This window comes from Blennius ocellaris, assembly GCF_963422515.1.
Source record: "Blennius ocellaris genome assembly, chromosome: 18".
NCBI lineage: Eukaryota > Metazoa > Chordata > Actinopteri > Blenniiformes > Blenniidae > Blennius > Blennius ocellaris.
Window position 1 is genome coordinate 11,447,504 of NC_137667.1, and position 16,991 is coordinate 11,464,494.

General features: G+C 40.5%; 1 protein-coding gene across 1 annotated transcript in view; it reads left to right on the plus strand.

Moving 5' to 3' along the window:
- The window catches only part of ryr3 (ryanodine receptor 3), a gene marked incomplete at its 5' end in the record, with an annotated part of 112,208 nt that overhangs the window by 46,558 nt on the left and 48,659 nt on the right, over nt 1-16,991 (plus strand). Inside the window, 18 exon segments of the mRNA XM_080514075.1 lie at nt 2,383-2,486; nt 2,857-2,940; nt 3,388-3,547; nt 3,693-3,837; nt 4,303-4,508; nt 4,744-4,918; nt 5,498-5,706; nt 6,474-6,637; nt 6,776-6,824; nt 6,945-7,105; nt 8,141-8,303; nt 9,736-9,822; nt 10,249-10,475; nt 11,433-11,645; nt 12,358-12,967; nt 13,400-13,600; nt 16,447-16,549; nt 16,731-16,865. Of these exon segments, the coding sequence (XP_080370201.1) occupies nt 2,383-2,486; nt 2,857-2,940; nt 3,388-3,547; nt 3,693-3,837; nt 4,303-4,508; nt 4,744-4,918; nt 5,498-5,706; nt 6,474-6,637; nt 6,776-6,824; nt 6,945-7,105; nt 8,141-8,303; nt 9,736-9,822; nt 10,249-10,475; nt 11,433-11,645; nt 12,358-12,967; nt 13,400-13,600; nt 16,447-16,549; nt 16,731-16,865 (3,196 nt within the window).

Consider the following 16,991-nt stretch of genomic DNA (forward strand, 5'->3'; position numbering starts at 1 on the left):
ATCGCCATATGTTCTTTTTAAAAGTATTTTACTGCTGATTTGTTGAAGATAACGCTTTAAAACCAGTATGTTTACAGCTGTAAGAAATCACTGATTAGAGGAGTTATAATACTCTCTGGCAGCATGCGCTGATCTGAAAACAATCCATCTGATATAAAAAGGATTAAAGATTTCGAGAATAATCCCAGGCGGGATGTTGATAGATCAAAACAAACGTTCGAAAATGTGGAATGATATCCTAAAAAGCTGCAAAGACACTTTTTGTCAGTACATTTCTTGTTAAACTGCAGTGCGCCGGGTAACCAATCTTCTGCTATAATCAGGCTTTCTTCTGTCAGATTAACAACAGCCTCATTTTTTATTGAAAATGCCCAAATGTGTAGCTTAGAGTAATGGTGGTCAACGTACCAGACATCTATAAAGACATTTAATCAGTCCTGTCTCCACTGCTTTGTTCTCGCTTCATCCCATCATTTTCCCGTCCGTCACTCTTCCTCCTCATTAGAGAGCGGCCCGTTAGAAGTCTGATCACACTCGCCGCCTCTTTTGTACTGTAGCAGTTATCACAGAATCATTTCCCATCGAGGCTGTCGCCACAACGGCCATTTAGCAAACCTAATGAGTGTCTCACCTTCCGAGAGTATAACATCCGCATTAATTAAGGCTGGGAGGAAGCAGCAGTCGGGGGGTTAACCTAAGTCCTTTACTTTTATTAAGGGCAGCGTTTAAAGAGCCAAACAGCTGCTTGGTCTTTAATTTTGCTGTAACAAGCTCAATGAGCTCAGAGTGATGGAGCACAAATGCCAAAACAAAAGCCTCTTCAGATGAGCAGCAGATATTCAGCAGGATGATATAATGAAGCAATATAATGCAGCTCTATTGTTTAGTTTGAGCGAGCATGGCCTTACTGCGCGTCGTTCATGCTTTCGGTGCACCGCGGTGCTATTCAGCAGATAGTGCTTTATCAGAAAGAGTCACGAGCAGCCTCCTATTGAGAGCCTGAATGTGGCTATAAATTTCTCTGCCATAGTGACTCTGAGCTGATTCAAGCTATTCTCTGTTTCAGTAGGAAAAGAAAAATCAACACCTGAGACATGAAGTCATCCAAAGGAATATAAAAAGCATCTGTCCATTGGTTATTGTCCTCAGCAGTTAATTTTTTCCCCCCTGAATCCTGAGTCATGCTTGATCACATTTACATTAGAGGGGTTTTTCCTTTAAATATGTAACGAATATTATGTTATAGATTTGAATACAAATAGGTGAAAAAAAAGGGGTCCATAGTGTCCTTTTTGTGGGTGGGTTTTCAGCATTCTTCTAGCAATCTTTCCACTTTTATTGTGCTATACTCCAGTGCCCATGGCCAAACAAATGACTGAGATAAAAAAAATAATAATGATAATAATAGTAATTTTTTAACAGTAAAATTAGATTAAAAAGTTAAAAAGTGTATTTGGACATTTCTTCATGTCACCTCTTTAAAATGTGTTTCTTTATCATAGGAAACAGTCCATATTCATGGACATAGACACGTAAAAAGGCGAGATTTATAGTCAGAGGTAATGTTCCTCTTCAGTTCCTTGGCAGGCCGGCCCCATAAAACTACACACAAGCCGGATGAGATTGAAGTGTGAAATCACAAGAGGAAACAATTGATTTAAGATCAGAAAAGTTCCCACAGCAACCAGAATCCATTGCATCATTTTAACAAGGTACATTTACTACATTTCCCAATTCCCACATGTTGGTGGTTGGTACATGTTTTTTTGTTCTCGTTCTCGTGAAATGTAAATGGCCTCATTGAACTTGTTTGGCATACAAACATGATATTTCACCAGGCTTGCATACATGTTAAGCCAATGTATGCAGGATTGTGCAGATTATACGATTATTTGTCATATAGAACAACAAGGCCTTGTGCGCATTAGCGATAAAGTCGTTCCATAAACTAGACAAACATAACAAAGCTGTATAATGTGGTGTGTTACATTTACACGAATTGTATGGATAAAGGACATCGAAACTGAAATCAACACTGATTACGGTTAATCTGAATTCCAATTCAGTAAATCAAGTGAAAAAAACATTTGTGATGTTTCTATTTCAGCAATGGTTCTGAAGCTGCAGCACTTTACTCCCATTTTGAAATTATCTTATGGTATGTGTTTGATATGAGCTCAGCCACACATTACAAGGAAATATCTTGAGAAATTCACATGAAAAAGGATATAAATCTGAAAAGTTAAACTTCAAAACATTCAGTACTAATAAATCAAATATAAAGAAACTTTCATAAGTAAAACTGACATCTTCCATCGATTTCCTGACATGTGGAATAAAGACGATATGTGGACGTCATGAGATTCAATGGTGTCTCCTCAGGTTCGTGATGACAACAAGCGGCAGCACCCTTGCCTTGTGGATTTCACCAAGCTGCCAGAAACTGAGAGGAACTACAACTTGCAGATGTCTAGTGAAACGCTGAAGTAAGGCTGAGCAGTTTGTTAAATAGTCCTATTACCTATTTGTTGTATTGCTGCTGCTGAATGCTGAGCAACAGCAGATTAAGGATATGATTAAAGCAGCGCCTGTAATGACTTGCGTCTCCCCACTGAAGTTCCGGATTGATTTTTTTAAAAGAAATATTTGGTCCAAATATCTGATAAGCTTTGACGACTACATATTGTGCATTGTACCCCCACAGCCAAAGCAGATTGTTTTCACTGTGTTACTGTATCGATCTACTGAGATCTGTCAATGTCTAATGAGCTGTGTAGAAGACACTCAGGGGGACGTTATTACGCTGAGAAAGCGTAACGTCTTTGTTTATCCTCTGTGTCTGTCTTTTTTTCTCAGGACCTTGTTGGCACTGGGATGCCATGTTGCCCAGGTCAATGTTAACGCCGAGGATGATCTGAAGAAAATCAAACTACCCAAAGAGTAAGATGTTTTCCCACTTTATTCAATATTGGATTTGTTTTTAATCTAATGCTTTAGAGCTGGGATGGGCAACTTAGATTGGTGTGATCGTTGCAAACATTTCATCTAGAACAAGATTCATGGCCACTACTTTATTATTGAAATGGACGAATTGTAGGTCACTAACTTTAATCAACATGCATGCATTTGATATATTTCATGGATTTAACATACTTGCTCATTGGTACTGTAAATTGGATCCCTGTCAATATATACTCCATTTGAATGTACTTCAATCTACCGTCATCGTATGATGCCAATAATTCATTATTTTTTTAAATATATTTTCCGGCTACATATTATGGGGACATTGGTTGTCTGCTCAAAACACAAACTAATCTGTTTGAGGTCATGTATGCTGTGCTTTAACCTTCCTCCGCTGCCATTGCCCTGTTTTTCTATCCGCAGCTATGTGATGTCTAATGGGTATAAGCCTGCGCCACTGGACCTCTCTGATGTGAAACTGAATGCAGGTCAGGAGGTTCTAGTTGATAAACTGGCTGAGAATGCACATAATGTGTGGGCCAAAGACCGAATCAAACAAGGATGGACCTATGGCATCCAGCAGGTAAAACTCATGAACCAGTTTTTGAGACCAGTAGAAAAAAGTCTTAAGCATTTCCCACGTCAGTGTTTTCTGCTATGAAAAGTAATTGTGGTCTATTTGCATACTATCTTTTTTTAAAAAGAGAGTTTAACTTCCTCTCTGACAGGATTTGAAGAGCAGGCGTAATCCTCGCCTGGTGCCATATGCTTTGCTGGATGAGCGCACAAAGAAATCGAACAGGGACAGTCTGAGAGAGGCTATCAGGACCATGGTTGGATATGGATATGACATTGACCCGCCTGACCAGGAGGGTGAGACCCAGCTGCTGACATGGCAGCAACACAAAACCCTTAAAAACTTTATGAATGCTCACTCACATTTAAAAATATATACCCTGCTGGAAAAATTGCAGAAATGAGCTGAATTGCTTCGCTGGTCTGAGGAGAGCTTAGACTGCTTCCACTGCATGTTCTTAATGATAGTCACGATGAAAATACCTAAAACACCTAAAACACAACATGCTTGTACAACTTCTGTTTGTTTTGCTTTTTTCCTGTTTTTGAATGTTTATAAGTGGGTAAAGTTGAAATTTGTCATAAGGATGCGAGCTGATGCAACATTAAGTAGTACATATCTTTAACTCTGCGGTTGTTTTAGAAACCATGAATAATGATAATAATGACTTTATCATTGCTCAACTTCAATGTAAGATATACATATGTCTGTGTATTCATCTTGCTAAAGCTTCAATTCTGCTTGTCCCTCTTTGGCCAAAGTTGTGCACGTGTCAGACAATCAGAGCATCGAGACCATCCGTTTTTTCCGCGTGGAGCAGACGTACGCTTTGAAAACAGGGAAATGGTACTTTGAGTTTGAGGCCTTAACTGGAGGAGACATGAGGGTCGGCTGGGCCAGACCGGGCTGCAGACCTGACGTGGAACTGGGCACAGACGACCAAGCCTTTGTCTTTGATGGCTATCGGGTAAACATTATTGTTCTTTTACCTCACCACCCTACAGCCACTTTGTTAGAATAGAGGCACATTTTTAGGAAAGGTATAGCGCTCGAGCAGTAACAAAAGTAAAAAGCTACCTGCGCTCCTTTTTCACAAGTTTGTGAAACAAGTTTTGAACATTGAATCTTTTGAATTGCTACTACTGCTCACTATTCATGACAGTACACTCAAAACAAGGATTTCGTTTCTTTAATTTCCCTAGGGACGACGCATGCATGCAGGCAGCCGCTACTTTGGACATCCTTGGAAAAAGGGTGACGTTGTCGGTTGCATGATCAACATGGAGGACAAATCTATGATCTTCACCCTGAATGGAGAACTCCTGATCACCAACAAAGGCTCTGAGCTCTGCTTTGCTGACTTTGAGGCAGAGGACGGTGAGACATCCACAGTGCAGTTCAACTCCAGGGATAATTTATTGATTTATGCTTTGTATGTTACCGCCACAGCGTCTCACACAGAAGAGACTTTTTCTAAAGTTTACGCAGAATCAGGGAGAAATAATTGTACAACGCGCTAATGATGTTGTCGTTTAATGAAGTTCATCGTGCCATTGAGTAATTACTCTGTAAGCAAGCTGTCCTTCAGGCCAAGAGAGGAAAGATGGTCAACTGGGAATAGGGGAAAGTAATTACAATTTATTTTTAGAGTTGATATAAGATGTTTTCTTCAGCGTAGACGATTTAAAAACTGCACGAACACATGACAAAACACTTTATTTACTTCATTTTTCACACTAATGAAGAGATGCATTTCAACAAAATAGACATGCCCAATATTGTTGCAACACATTTCTTTTTAATATATCATAATACTGTTGTATGTAGCTTTTGACCGATCAAATGTTTAGTAAGCATGAATCAAGAAGCACTGACAAATGGTAGCAAATAGTAATTTATGTTGCATTTTTTTTCCCCTCACTGGCAAACTTTCCAATGATTCCTCTGCTCCCTCAGGCTTCATCCCCGTTTGCAGCCTTGGAATGTCTCAGATTGGTCGCATGAACCTGGGCAAGGACGCCAGCACTTTTAAATACTACACCATGTGTGGCCTGCAGGAGGGCTTTGAGCCGTTTGCGGTCAACATGAAAAGAGAGATCACCATGTGGTTCAGCAAGCGTCTGCCCACCTTTGTCAACGTTCCTCCGGAGCACATGCACATTGAGGTAGCGAAGCATTTCCATCATCATTAGTATTATTACTATTGCCCCGTTACACTTATGACCGTATAAAGTATTATTCATGAAGGTCGGCGGTTTCCAGAGTTAGATTGGGATATTGGTGCCATTTCCTTTGAATAAAAACATTATTATAATGAACAATGCAGCTGGTGTTAATGATACACTGACCCCGTTTACTTTTCACATTTACAGTTGTCGTTAAATTAGCATTTTTGGATGATGAATAGTACTTGGTTATATGACGGAGGAGTTTTTGCCTAGTCTTGCACAGCACTTAGTAGAACACTGATATGTGAGTAGTTGGGTTATCAAAAGTAGAGCCCTGTACATAGTCTTCTTTTAAATCTTGCTCTCAGTTCGGTTAAATAAAGAGAATCATCTCTATGTCAGACTTCACTTGATTTCTTGAGCTGGTTTTGGTCCAGCAGGTTTTTTTTTTCTTGGTCTTTGACATCCACTGGTAACAAACCTAATACTGCCTCCTCCTGCAAGATTTGTCCTCCGAGACCATCAGGATTCACGTATCGATGGTTACAAGTGAAAAGTTTAATATTTTAAGTGTTTACAGGGGTCAAGGAAAGAACTCAGATATGGTCAATTATTCAATTATTTTGCAATGGATAATACTTTTTCCACTTTGAAAATTGTCCACCTTACATTTCATCACCAGGTTTAAATGGGTTCTTTAACAGTGTGAACACTTTTCTTGGGTTGCGATTTTTATTTGTATTTTCTGACTCCCACTTCCTCAGGTGACGAGGATCGATGGGACAGTGGACAGCCCGCCGTGTCTGAAGGTCACCCACAAGACATACGGCACCCAGAATAGCAACAACGACATGGTGTATTGTAGACTGAGCATGCCTGTGGAGTTCTACTCCGCAGACAAGCTTCTGGACGAATCTCTAAAACTCAGGTCAGACATCTACTGGTCACTGCTTTCTTCAATAGAGACCGTGTTTGTGTGAATGTAACGTTGATCCATATTGTCATTTCTTTCCTAACATAAAATAAAGTGATAATCTACACCTGTGGTCTGCTTTTGTCTCTGCAGCCATCCTCCAAAGGAAGATGGAAGTGTTGACTATGGAAGCATCACCACTGTAAATCAACCTCCATTCTAAGAACATACATCTGTAGACTAAAGTGTTGCTCTGTGTTTGGTAAAAGTAACCTGTTGCACTCATGTTTTTTTTATTTTATTTTTTTTCTTGAATTGGCAGTACTACCACTCGGTGAGAGTGTTTGCTGGACAGGACCCGGCCTCAGTGTGGGTGGGCTGGGTCACACCAGACTATCATTACTACAGCAAGAACTTCAACCTCTGCGATACGCGCACTGTCACCGTCACACTGGGAGACGAGAGGGGCCGCGTTCATGAAAGGCAAGCTGGCTGCTTTAAAAAAACAAAAAAACATCTACAGCTATTATACTAAAAGCCCCAAAGCACAAATTGTTTTCAAAATTGCATTTTGTGGTGAGACCTTTGTGTTCTCTCCCAGTATGTTGCATTTTCTAACTCATCTTTTATTGATTTCATAAAAGTGTGAAGTTGAAGTTGCTCCAAGTAAGTGAGGCACCGCATTGTGTTTGAAGGAAATGTAAAACCAAAAGACTGAATGTAAAGGAATATATGTGTGAGGTATTGGTTTTTTTTTTCAGCTTAAAGGACTATCGCAAGAAAGACAAATTGAAAAATGTTACCCATAAGAAAAATATTCTAAACACTGCAGGGATCCTTGATGTTGGAAAAAGCAGTTGTCCAGTCCATTACAGTGCTACAGACTCATACCATATGCACACACACTCACATGTGCTCAGAGAGAGAAGATGCAATCTCTGTACTCTGTCCCTTCAACCAGCATGCTCACACCAGGAAATCTGCTAACGTACCACCTGTGCACAATAAAAAACTGTACAAGATGTAGCAAATCTCACACATGAATGTAAATTTGCACAAATAACACAATATTGTTATTTTCCAATAACATATATTGGAGTCATTTTCATTGAAAAGACCAAAAGATTAACTTAAATTCCTGAAAATGTCTTCAAATGATGTTTGAAAAGTTTTTGCATTGATTAAACAAACACATTAGAATTTACCCCAGGCTGCACTCTACCTTGAATTGTAATTTCTTCTTTACTTGATAAACCCAAAACTTATTGAGTTATTTTTTTTTATCAGGCAGTTTCCGACCTCATTCTGTATTCAGAGGAGTAAACATGGAGGAGAGTGTCTGTGTGTAACAGAGTGAATATGAATGAAGCGACAGTTACAAGCCAGCCCAGATCGATGAGCGCTGCACATAATGAAAATACATTGTGCACCAGTCTATTTTGCCGCTAGATATGTGCATTCACTTGTATTCATGAATATTGAGTTGAGCTCATTTCTTTTTCTTGTGTATTACTGCAGTGTCCAAAGAGGTAACTGCTACATGGTGTGTGGAACAGACGCGGTTGGTACGTCTCCCTCCTCCCGCTCCAACTCCGACCTGGAGATCGGCTGTCTGATCGACCTGGCCACCGGCCTCGTCTCTTTCACTGCCAACGGAAAGGAGCTCCCCACAACTTATCAGGTAAATAAGCATAATGGAGCTCAAGAGGCAGACATAGAGGTCAGAGGAACAAAGGCAGCCTCATCTACAATCCTCAGTTTAAACAGTCTTTCTCATTTGTTGAATTTTATTCAGTCAATCAAATAAGTGTTTGTTTTCAATACAAAATGAAAAACGTTTTTCCTCCAAAAATTGTTCATCTATCCATGTCTGACTCAAAGTGTCAATTTTCTGGAGCCAAACCGAACTAACGGTAATATAAATAAATTAGAATGTAATAATTGTTCATCTTTGGAGAAATGGAACAATAATGTGATACAAAAAAAGAATAAAGTAATTTTTTTTACCTTTGACATTAATCTCAAGATGTGTATTTTAAGCTTGCAATAAACATGTTTTTCTAATCAACGCTGAGACATTTATCTATTTACTGTATTTTTAACACTAGCTACAGTGTATGTAATAACCTTATAAAATGTTTTGTTGTTTTATTTTAACTTTTTGATTTTGTTGTCTGAAAGCTGAACTCGGTTTTTTCGCTTGTTTGGTTGGAATGAAAATAAAGCTGAATCAGAAGCTTGACATGAAGCCAAAGGAGTTGAGTAAAATTGGGATAACCACTCTTTAATACTCCTCTCCTTAATTGATTTGACTCAGCCATTTTGCACTCTTAAATCTCTTGAAAGATGGCACCAGCCTCATGTTTTTTATTGCCCACGAGCACTAAAAGAGATTTCCCGTTCAGTCTTACTTTCAGGTAGCATTTCCAAGTTGGCACCACAGTAAATTGGACATTTTGGGAGGCTGTTAGGAAATTATACAGCTCAGCTCTCATCTGTTTTCACAGCTACAGTCGAAACAAAGACAGACATCTGCTCAGTAATCCTTGTCTCATCTCGCTGATCCCAGGTTTGCTGGGCATCATACTAAAGACTTGACTGGCTGCTGAAATGATGCTCTGAATGGTGTTGATTCTTTTTCTCCACTTGTTATTGTCTTCAGTTTGTCTCCTCTTTCCACTGCCTGATGTAACTGTGAGTTGGCATTTTCTAAAAGCCCACCGAGGGAATCAGGAGGCTTTTATCCTGATAAAAAGCTTCTTGTCCTATTATAACATGAAAGCTGAAGTTATTTGTTCTCCGTCTTTATATTTATCTTTAATCTGTGATGGTTGTCATCGGCGGTTGCCTTCTAATACTTATTGAACTTGGACTAAAAGCTCCAGCTAATCCACCGGCTTAGAGGTGAAGAGGCCGACTGACAATTTTCTACCAGAATAAACCAAAAAAAGAGCAAAACCAAGAAGCACAGTTCTTTGAAATACTTACTGTTTGAGTTCTCTCAAAGTGTCTAATATGAATATTTCTGCATTTTCTTTTTTTACTTTATGACCAAACTAAGACGGATATCTGTCTGTATGTAATGCAAATAACATTGCTTTGTATATTTTCAGGTGGAGCCCAACACCAAACTCTTCCCGGCTGTGTTTGTTCTCCCTACCAGTGCCAACCTCTTCCAGTTTGAATTCGTCAAGATCAAGGTGGGGTTTCTTTCTTTTTTTTCCCATTCGTGATTCATTTCACTTACCGTATGTGAAATCAATTTGCTTTGAGCTTCTTAATTTTTTCAATAGGATTCACACACTGGCCAACAGGCCTAATTTCTGACTCAGCCACTCATTTGATTAAGTGTTGCAAAGTAATTTAATTGAAACCATTTGCACTGTAGGAAGAATTAAATCATCGAAATATGCAAACCCAATACTGGCATCACTTCTTTGGGATGATATGAGACAAATAATAATTGGAAATGATCTATTCATATAGTTAAATTCCAGGATTTTTTTAAGCATCTCCGAAAACATCACACATTGAATTCCTTAGACCTTGAAGAAAGTGTAAAGTGTTTTATTTAATACAACATATTCTTGAATGTGTTTATTCCTTTTTTTCCCCTCCAATCTCAGGATGCCATGCCGCTCTCCTCCGCTATATTCAAGAGCGAGCAGAGGAATCCGGTGCCTCAGTGCCCACCACGCCTGGACGTGCAGACCATCGTGGCCGTGCTGTGGAGTCGGATGCCGAACACCTTCCTGAGTGTGGAGACGGCTCGTGTCAGTGAGCGGCATGGCTGGGTGGTCCAGTGTCTGGAGTCGCTGCAGATGATGGCTGTACATATACCTGAAGAAAACCGGTACAAAATGCTAAAAGACATTTAAAGCTCCGTTTTGACCTTCTGAAGTTCCTCCTCTGGTGTTTTATCGTCCAGTTCATGTTTCAGAAGGGTTGTACTTAATTCTCCTTTATTAATATTTGGCATATTCTGAGTGTAGCATCAAATTAGAGGGGCCGGCTCCCATGTTCTATGGAAACCCCATGTTTTTTAGCAGGTATTAACTTTGTCTTAAATCTTTTGAGATGAGTGCGAAAGAAAATTTTAAACTTTATTATTCCTTTATAAGACTGATTTGTCAAACTGTTGTAAAAGTGAAAGAGATAAAACTAACTGCTTCAGCTCACATGGAGGAACTGTTCACAAGTCTGAGCATGACTGTAGCAATAGATCTCTTATGATTAAAAAAAACTAAACAAAACAAAAAAGCTGAAGTTCAATGAAGTAATGTCTATAATTTAGAAAACTTTTAACCATATATTAACTGTATGTATAAATCATATACATGTAAGCATGCATCAGTTTTTCTAATTAAACGGAGGATCAAAGTCTGTTCCAGTTTGCCCGGCTCCTGTTTCACTGCCTCAAATTAGAAATGCAAATCGACACGTTGCTGCAGGTATTTCATAACCACATAGACAATTTAATGTAACAACAAAGCATTGCCTGTTTGACCAATTAAACTGTGGACTAATGCATATGACCCAATCGATTTTCTTTGAATTAATAAAGCGACACACTCTGACATTGTCTCATTATACAGCAAACATGCCTCTGGGCACACAGATGGGTTTAGTTTTTATAGGAAATGTTAAAGTGGCACTCAGTGGCACACATAACTGCATTCATCTTGAACAAGCAAATATACTTAAGTTGCACTGGACTTAAAGCATATTAAGAAAGTCATAAAACATCAGTATCCACTTCTCTTGCTATGTGTTGAGGTTGTGTCGCTGAAATCTTCACTCTTTCTCGCAGGTGTTTGGACATCCTGGAGTTGTCTGAGCTTGAAGGCCTGAGGAAATTCCACTACCACACCCTGAAGCTGTACTGTTCCCTCTGTGCACTGGGAAACACTCGTGTCGCTCACGCCCTGTGCAGCCACCTGGACCAATCACAGCTCCTCTACACCATCGACAACCAGTACCTGTCTGGCATGCTGAGAGACGGTTTCTACAACGTCCTCATCAGGTGTGTGCTCATTGCGCTGCTCCTCATATTGAGTTTTTGGTCAAGTCGTTTGCAATTACAAGTCTTAGAAAATTCGCATCCATCATGCACAAAAACGACAAGAAGTTTAACAATATTCGGTCTCATCAGATTATCTAATGGCGATCTGTGATAGATTTATGAGTCAATATGGTGTAAAGTGCGGCTTCATGAACGATTAAAATGATGAAACGCTGGACAGACTCGGAAAGCAAATTCGTCACAGAAATCTAATGGTTTTTCTGCAATGCATTTGCACTGCCAGCTTACACAGAGTGTAATTATTTGCCTTCTGTTGCCTTGGAATTGGCTAAAAATCCTACTTCAGAAATGTTTTCTGCGACTTTGACATCATGAACCCCCCCAACTGTCATAAACATGAAGTTTTACAGCACGAAGAAATGGGTGGTGATATCCTTGCAGAAGTTTGATTATAACTAATTGTGAGGAGTGTCATTATTTCAGCAGCTACTGCTGAATCACTGGTATTGATCAACAACCTTGTCACCTCCCTCTGGTGTTTAATAATATGTCTGTGTAATGAGGCTGTAGACTTTACTGTTGGTGCATTTATATTATTCAGAAAACCTCTTCTGAAGCCCAACATCTTGAGTGAATTGATGAAAAGTCTAAAGGCTTGTGGCTCCAGACACATGCAGTGACTGAACTAATTCACTGCAATTCTTATCGCCAGCATCCATCTTGAGACGGCAAAGGAGGCTCGTCTGATGATGAACAACGAGTTCATTATTCCGGTGACTGACGAGACGCGCTCCATCAAGCTGTTCCCTGATGAGTCCAAGAAACACTCGCTGCCCGGTGTGGGCCTGAGCACCTCCCTCAAACCTCGGGTCAACTTCTCCCCCGTCGGCATCATCAGCACCAAACGCCAGCAGTACCTCTGCAGCCCCCAGATGCCACTACTCATCCTGAAGGATAAGGCCATCAGCATGCTGGCTGAAGCTGTGCAGGGCGGAGGCACCCACATCCGAGACCCGGTGGGCGGGAGTGTTGAGTACCAGTTTGTTCCCATCCTGAAGCTCATTGGCACACTGCTAATCATGGGAGTGCTGACCAGCGAGGAGGTGAGGCTCATCCTCCTCCTGATCGACCCCAACGTGTTTGGAGAAAGCAAGGAGGGGGAGGAAGGGAAGGGGGAGGAAGTGGCCGTGACGGGGGAGAAGGAGGACGTGAGCAAGAACGAGGAGAAGGCTGTGGAGGCGGGAGAGGAGGAGACGAAGGAGAGCAAGTCGCCCGTCAAAGGCCTACTGGAGAAGTCCTTACCGGAGTCTGTCAAACGCCAGGTGATTAAAATGATCCTGACAAATCACACACATTACAGTTTGATCGGGACTCTATCAAGCAGCTGGAGCGTTCTATGAAGGTTTTAATTAAAGTTCAATTTTGCCCGTCTTATTTGCGTTCCTGCGATTTGGTACACTAATTCTCCATTTGTCAGCAGTTCACAGCTTTTATGATTTATCTCTCGCTGAGAAGTGACTGCATGAGGGCAACGGGAGGACGTGGCAGCATACTAATAACCTATCAACGACAGAAACTTCACGAAGCTATAAACACTGAAAGCTTGACACTTGAAACCACAAATGATAGAGGCGGATAATATCTGGGAAATGGAACTAATATGCATGAGTTCTCCTTATATAAAGATAATATGAAAATAATCCCTCAGAACAGTCAAACTTTTAATCCTCAGACGGGGTTTTTGTGCTCTCCAGATGTGCGAGCTGCTCCACTATTTCTGCGACTGTGAGCTGAAGCACCGCATCGAGTCCATCGTCTCGTTTTCTGACAACTTCGTCTCCAAGCTGCAGTACAATCAGAAATTCCGCTATAATGAGCTGATGCTTGCTCTCAACATGTCTGCCGCCGTCACTGCCAAGAAGACCAAAGAGTTTCGCTCACCCCCGCACGAGCAGGTAGGCCGCCACTTCAGTGACTCCATCCAATTATTTTCTGCACCTCTTCATCCAGTTCAGTGTCGCAGGGCTGGTCCCAGCTGATTGCACACACACACGCACACACACGCGGAGACAGAGGACATATACAAGCACCAATTAACCACAGGAAAAACATTAAAAGTTTACATAGTGAAACCAAAAGTGGTCAAACTTAAACGAAAAAAAAAAGAACCTGACCTTGGCTGTTAGAGAGAATCTGAAACGTGGGGTTTCATTGTTCTCTGTGTTCTCTTAGGTTTTACTTGTTTCTTAACTTCATTTTCTCCTGGAAGCCCCAGAGGGTAAATTGGGCCGTATGTGAAGCTAAATTGAACTTGGAGTGAGTCGCTGAACAGTGAGAGCTAAACGTCTGGCATTTAGGAGGAGAAAATTGTTATTAGTCCCAAAGCTCGTGTTACAGTGTGCCTTTAACTTTCAAGTGCGTTTACAGCTCAGAATTCATTGTGAGACACAGCAGCAGTGTATTTTTTATTTTTTTCAAAGAAACAGAGGTGGTTTAAAAAAACAAACAAAAAAAAAAACATAATAGAAAATTACAGTACGAAAACAGAACAGAGTTGCAGAGCTTACAGAAGGTGCTGCTTAGAGATTTAAGTCAAATCAGCAGAGAGAGCGGTGGATGCCATCTATAGCTTTTAGACCAAAATATCCCTCACAGTTGACTGACTTGACCAGCATATGCTGAAGCGATCGGCCTCTTTCACTTTTGAGAGGTCGGGTTTCTAACTGGGGAGACATTGGTGCATTGGTCACTCTCCTGGAGCAGATGCCAGACTTTTGTCCCCCAGAATATGGATTATCATTAATTTAGTAATAATATTGTGGTGTGAGCTACCGTGCTGATTCATGTTCTGTACAACTTTATTCAAATTAGAGTTTTAGTGCTGGAGTTGATCCCAGCTGACTATTTAAAGATGGTACATATTAGGGCAAATACAGAGACAGAGTGTTACACACACATATATATCGTCACATTTACAGCTGAGGGCATTGTCGATTCGTCGATTACTTCAAATGCATATTTTTGGCTTGTGGGAGTAACCTGAAGTACCCAGAGGAAACCCACACAGGCACAGAGAGAGAACCCGATACACAAAAGACCCCAAGCCCGTCATCAAACCGAAGATATTCTTGGGGCTCTTCCCCACCTGCTGCTTTCAGGTCGACCCAATTGAGTTTTGGTGTTTTTAAGTGAAGGGGGAAAACCAAAAAAATAGGTTCTCTGTGAGAAAGTGCTGCATAAAAGAAAACGGTGCAGGCGTTTCATCATCAGAGCATCTAATTGGGTACAAGCATCTTACATGGCTGCTGTCAACTCACATTTGAACTTTACAGCAGAAACGGAACACATTACGGTTTTGAATTTAGTCATCAGGTTTATTTTCTTGCTTTCTGTTCAAGCTCACCCTTCGTGCACATTGACGACACCCACTACTATTTCCTAGCCGCACTGCAAATGTTGGACACATTTCAAGAGTCATTTCATTGGAGACATTTCAGATTTGTTGAGGAAAAGGTCAAGACAGTGACTGTGAAGTTCAGAATTTACCACAGCTGAGCATCTTTGCCAAGAGTGATCCTTTTTATTAGTCTGGTTTTCAGCATGTGTACTGCCAGAGTTGCAGCTGCTTATTATGGCACTGTAAAGCACTGAAATGAGGTATAATGGTTGTTATTCTTACCAGCTGAAGAATATTGCTCATCTTTCACCGTTTGGAAAGAGAAGTGATGTGTCATCACCTGGAAATTATATGACCATACATTTTCAGGATTGGGCCTAATGGATATGCAACCGAGATGTTTCTCTGAGTTGTCAGGTGATCTCGGCTATCAGTTTGTTTTTGACAATGAAAGAACCAAGTCAGGATTGAATCGAATAAAACATCATCTCACACAATTCCTTAAGATAAAAATCAAAAGCTGAAGTTGTGTCCCTGAGACATTGCAATTTTGTATATTATAAAAAGAAGTGTTTTTCGGCTCTTTGTGTAATGATTGGATCAATGACTGAGATTGCTGTACATAATGAGCAGATCACACCTGATACCCGTCACTGACGGGTACATGTTGTTTTCTGCTCATCTTCTATTCTTAAACTCAACATAGCAGCCTCTGAAATAGTAGGTAAAAGAAAAGTGAGATTGCCAGGCACTAATGGTTGAAATAGTTAACTCCACCTTCACCTTGTTATTCTTGCCGGTACTGTATATGTGCACTTGCCTGCAGCCACAATAAATAAGCCATAGCAGTGAGCAGCAGGTGAAACATGTTAGCAGAGATGACCTGTGTGTTCCTCGCATGGATTATTAAAAATCTGTGACAGAAATAGACATCGGAATGACTTAAATAGGTCTCTGCTCACGTTTAACTTTAAGAAGCTTTTTGTTTATATTCAGTGATTTGAAGGTAGGTTGTGAGTGACCCCCCCCCCCCCCCCAAAAAAAAAAAAAGAAAAGAAAAGGTTTCATTGTTAATGTCTGGACTACATCATGTGATGAAGTCTTTTAATTTCTCTTATGACTCAAGTTGGTTTAAACTCTATCAAACTATTTCTGTCGTTGAAAAAAACCTGTTCGAGCTCTTTTCTCTAGAAAATTACCTGTAAAAAAATGAGGAATTTGAGTTGATCACAGGCTTTTCAGCTGTGCTTTCTTTTTTCAGTCACTCATCCAGACTCTTGTGTTAAATGTGCTTCATTCTGTTCATCTGTACTTTGTCATAAAAAAAAACAAAAAAAAAAACAAGTTTTATATTCCCTCCGTTGCTTGGTAGAACCTTTTCATTCTGTTTACTTGCCTGTGCAGATCAACATCCTGCTGAACTTCAGTGCAGGAGAAGACTGCCCCTGTCCCGAGGACATCCAGGAGGAATTAAACTCCTTCCATGACGAACTGCGGCTGCACTGTGGTAGAGTCCAACTACTTACTTATAAAGTGTGCATAGTTCATGAAAATGACATGACTGGCAATTCTCATATGAAATCTATTTAATTTTGATATTTATGTCAGGATTAACATGTATTCTCTCTTGGCACATACAGTATGAAGCACTCTCTGAGTGTCTGACAGAAATGTATTTCTCCTTTTAGGAATACCAGTGGAGGAGGAAGAGGCGGAGCAGGACACCTCGATAAAAGGCCGTCTCCTCGCTTTGGTCTACAAGATCAAGGGGCCGCCTCAGAAGACTGAGCAGGAGCCTGCAGAGACGGAGCAGGCTGCCCCGAGTAAGTAGCAAACATGACAGAAGGAAATAGCATACAGTGTGTTTTGGTGTTTTTTGGTGTGTTTGTTTTAGAAATGAACCTCTGCAGTATAACAATGTGTGCAAGTTAATAAAATCCAGATTACAC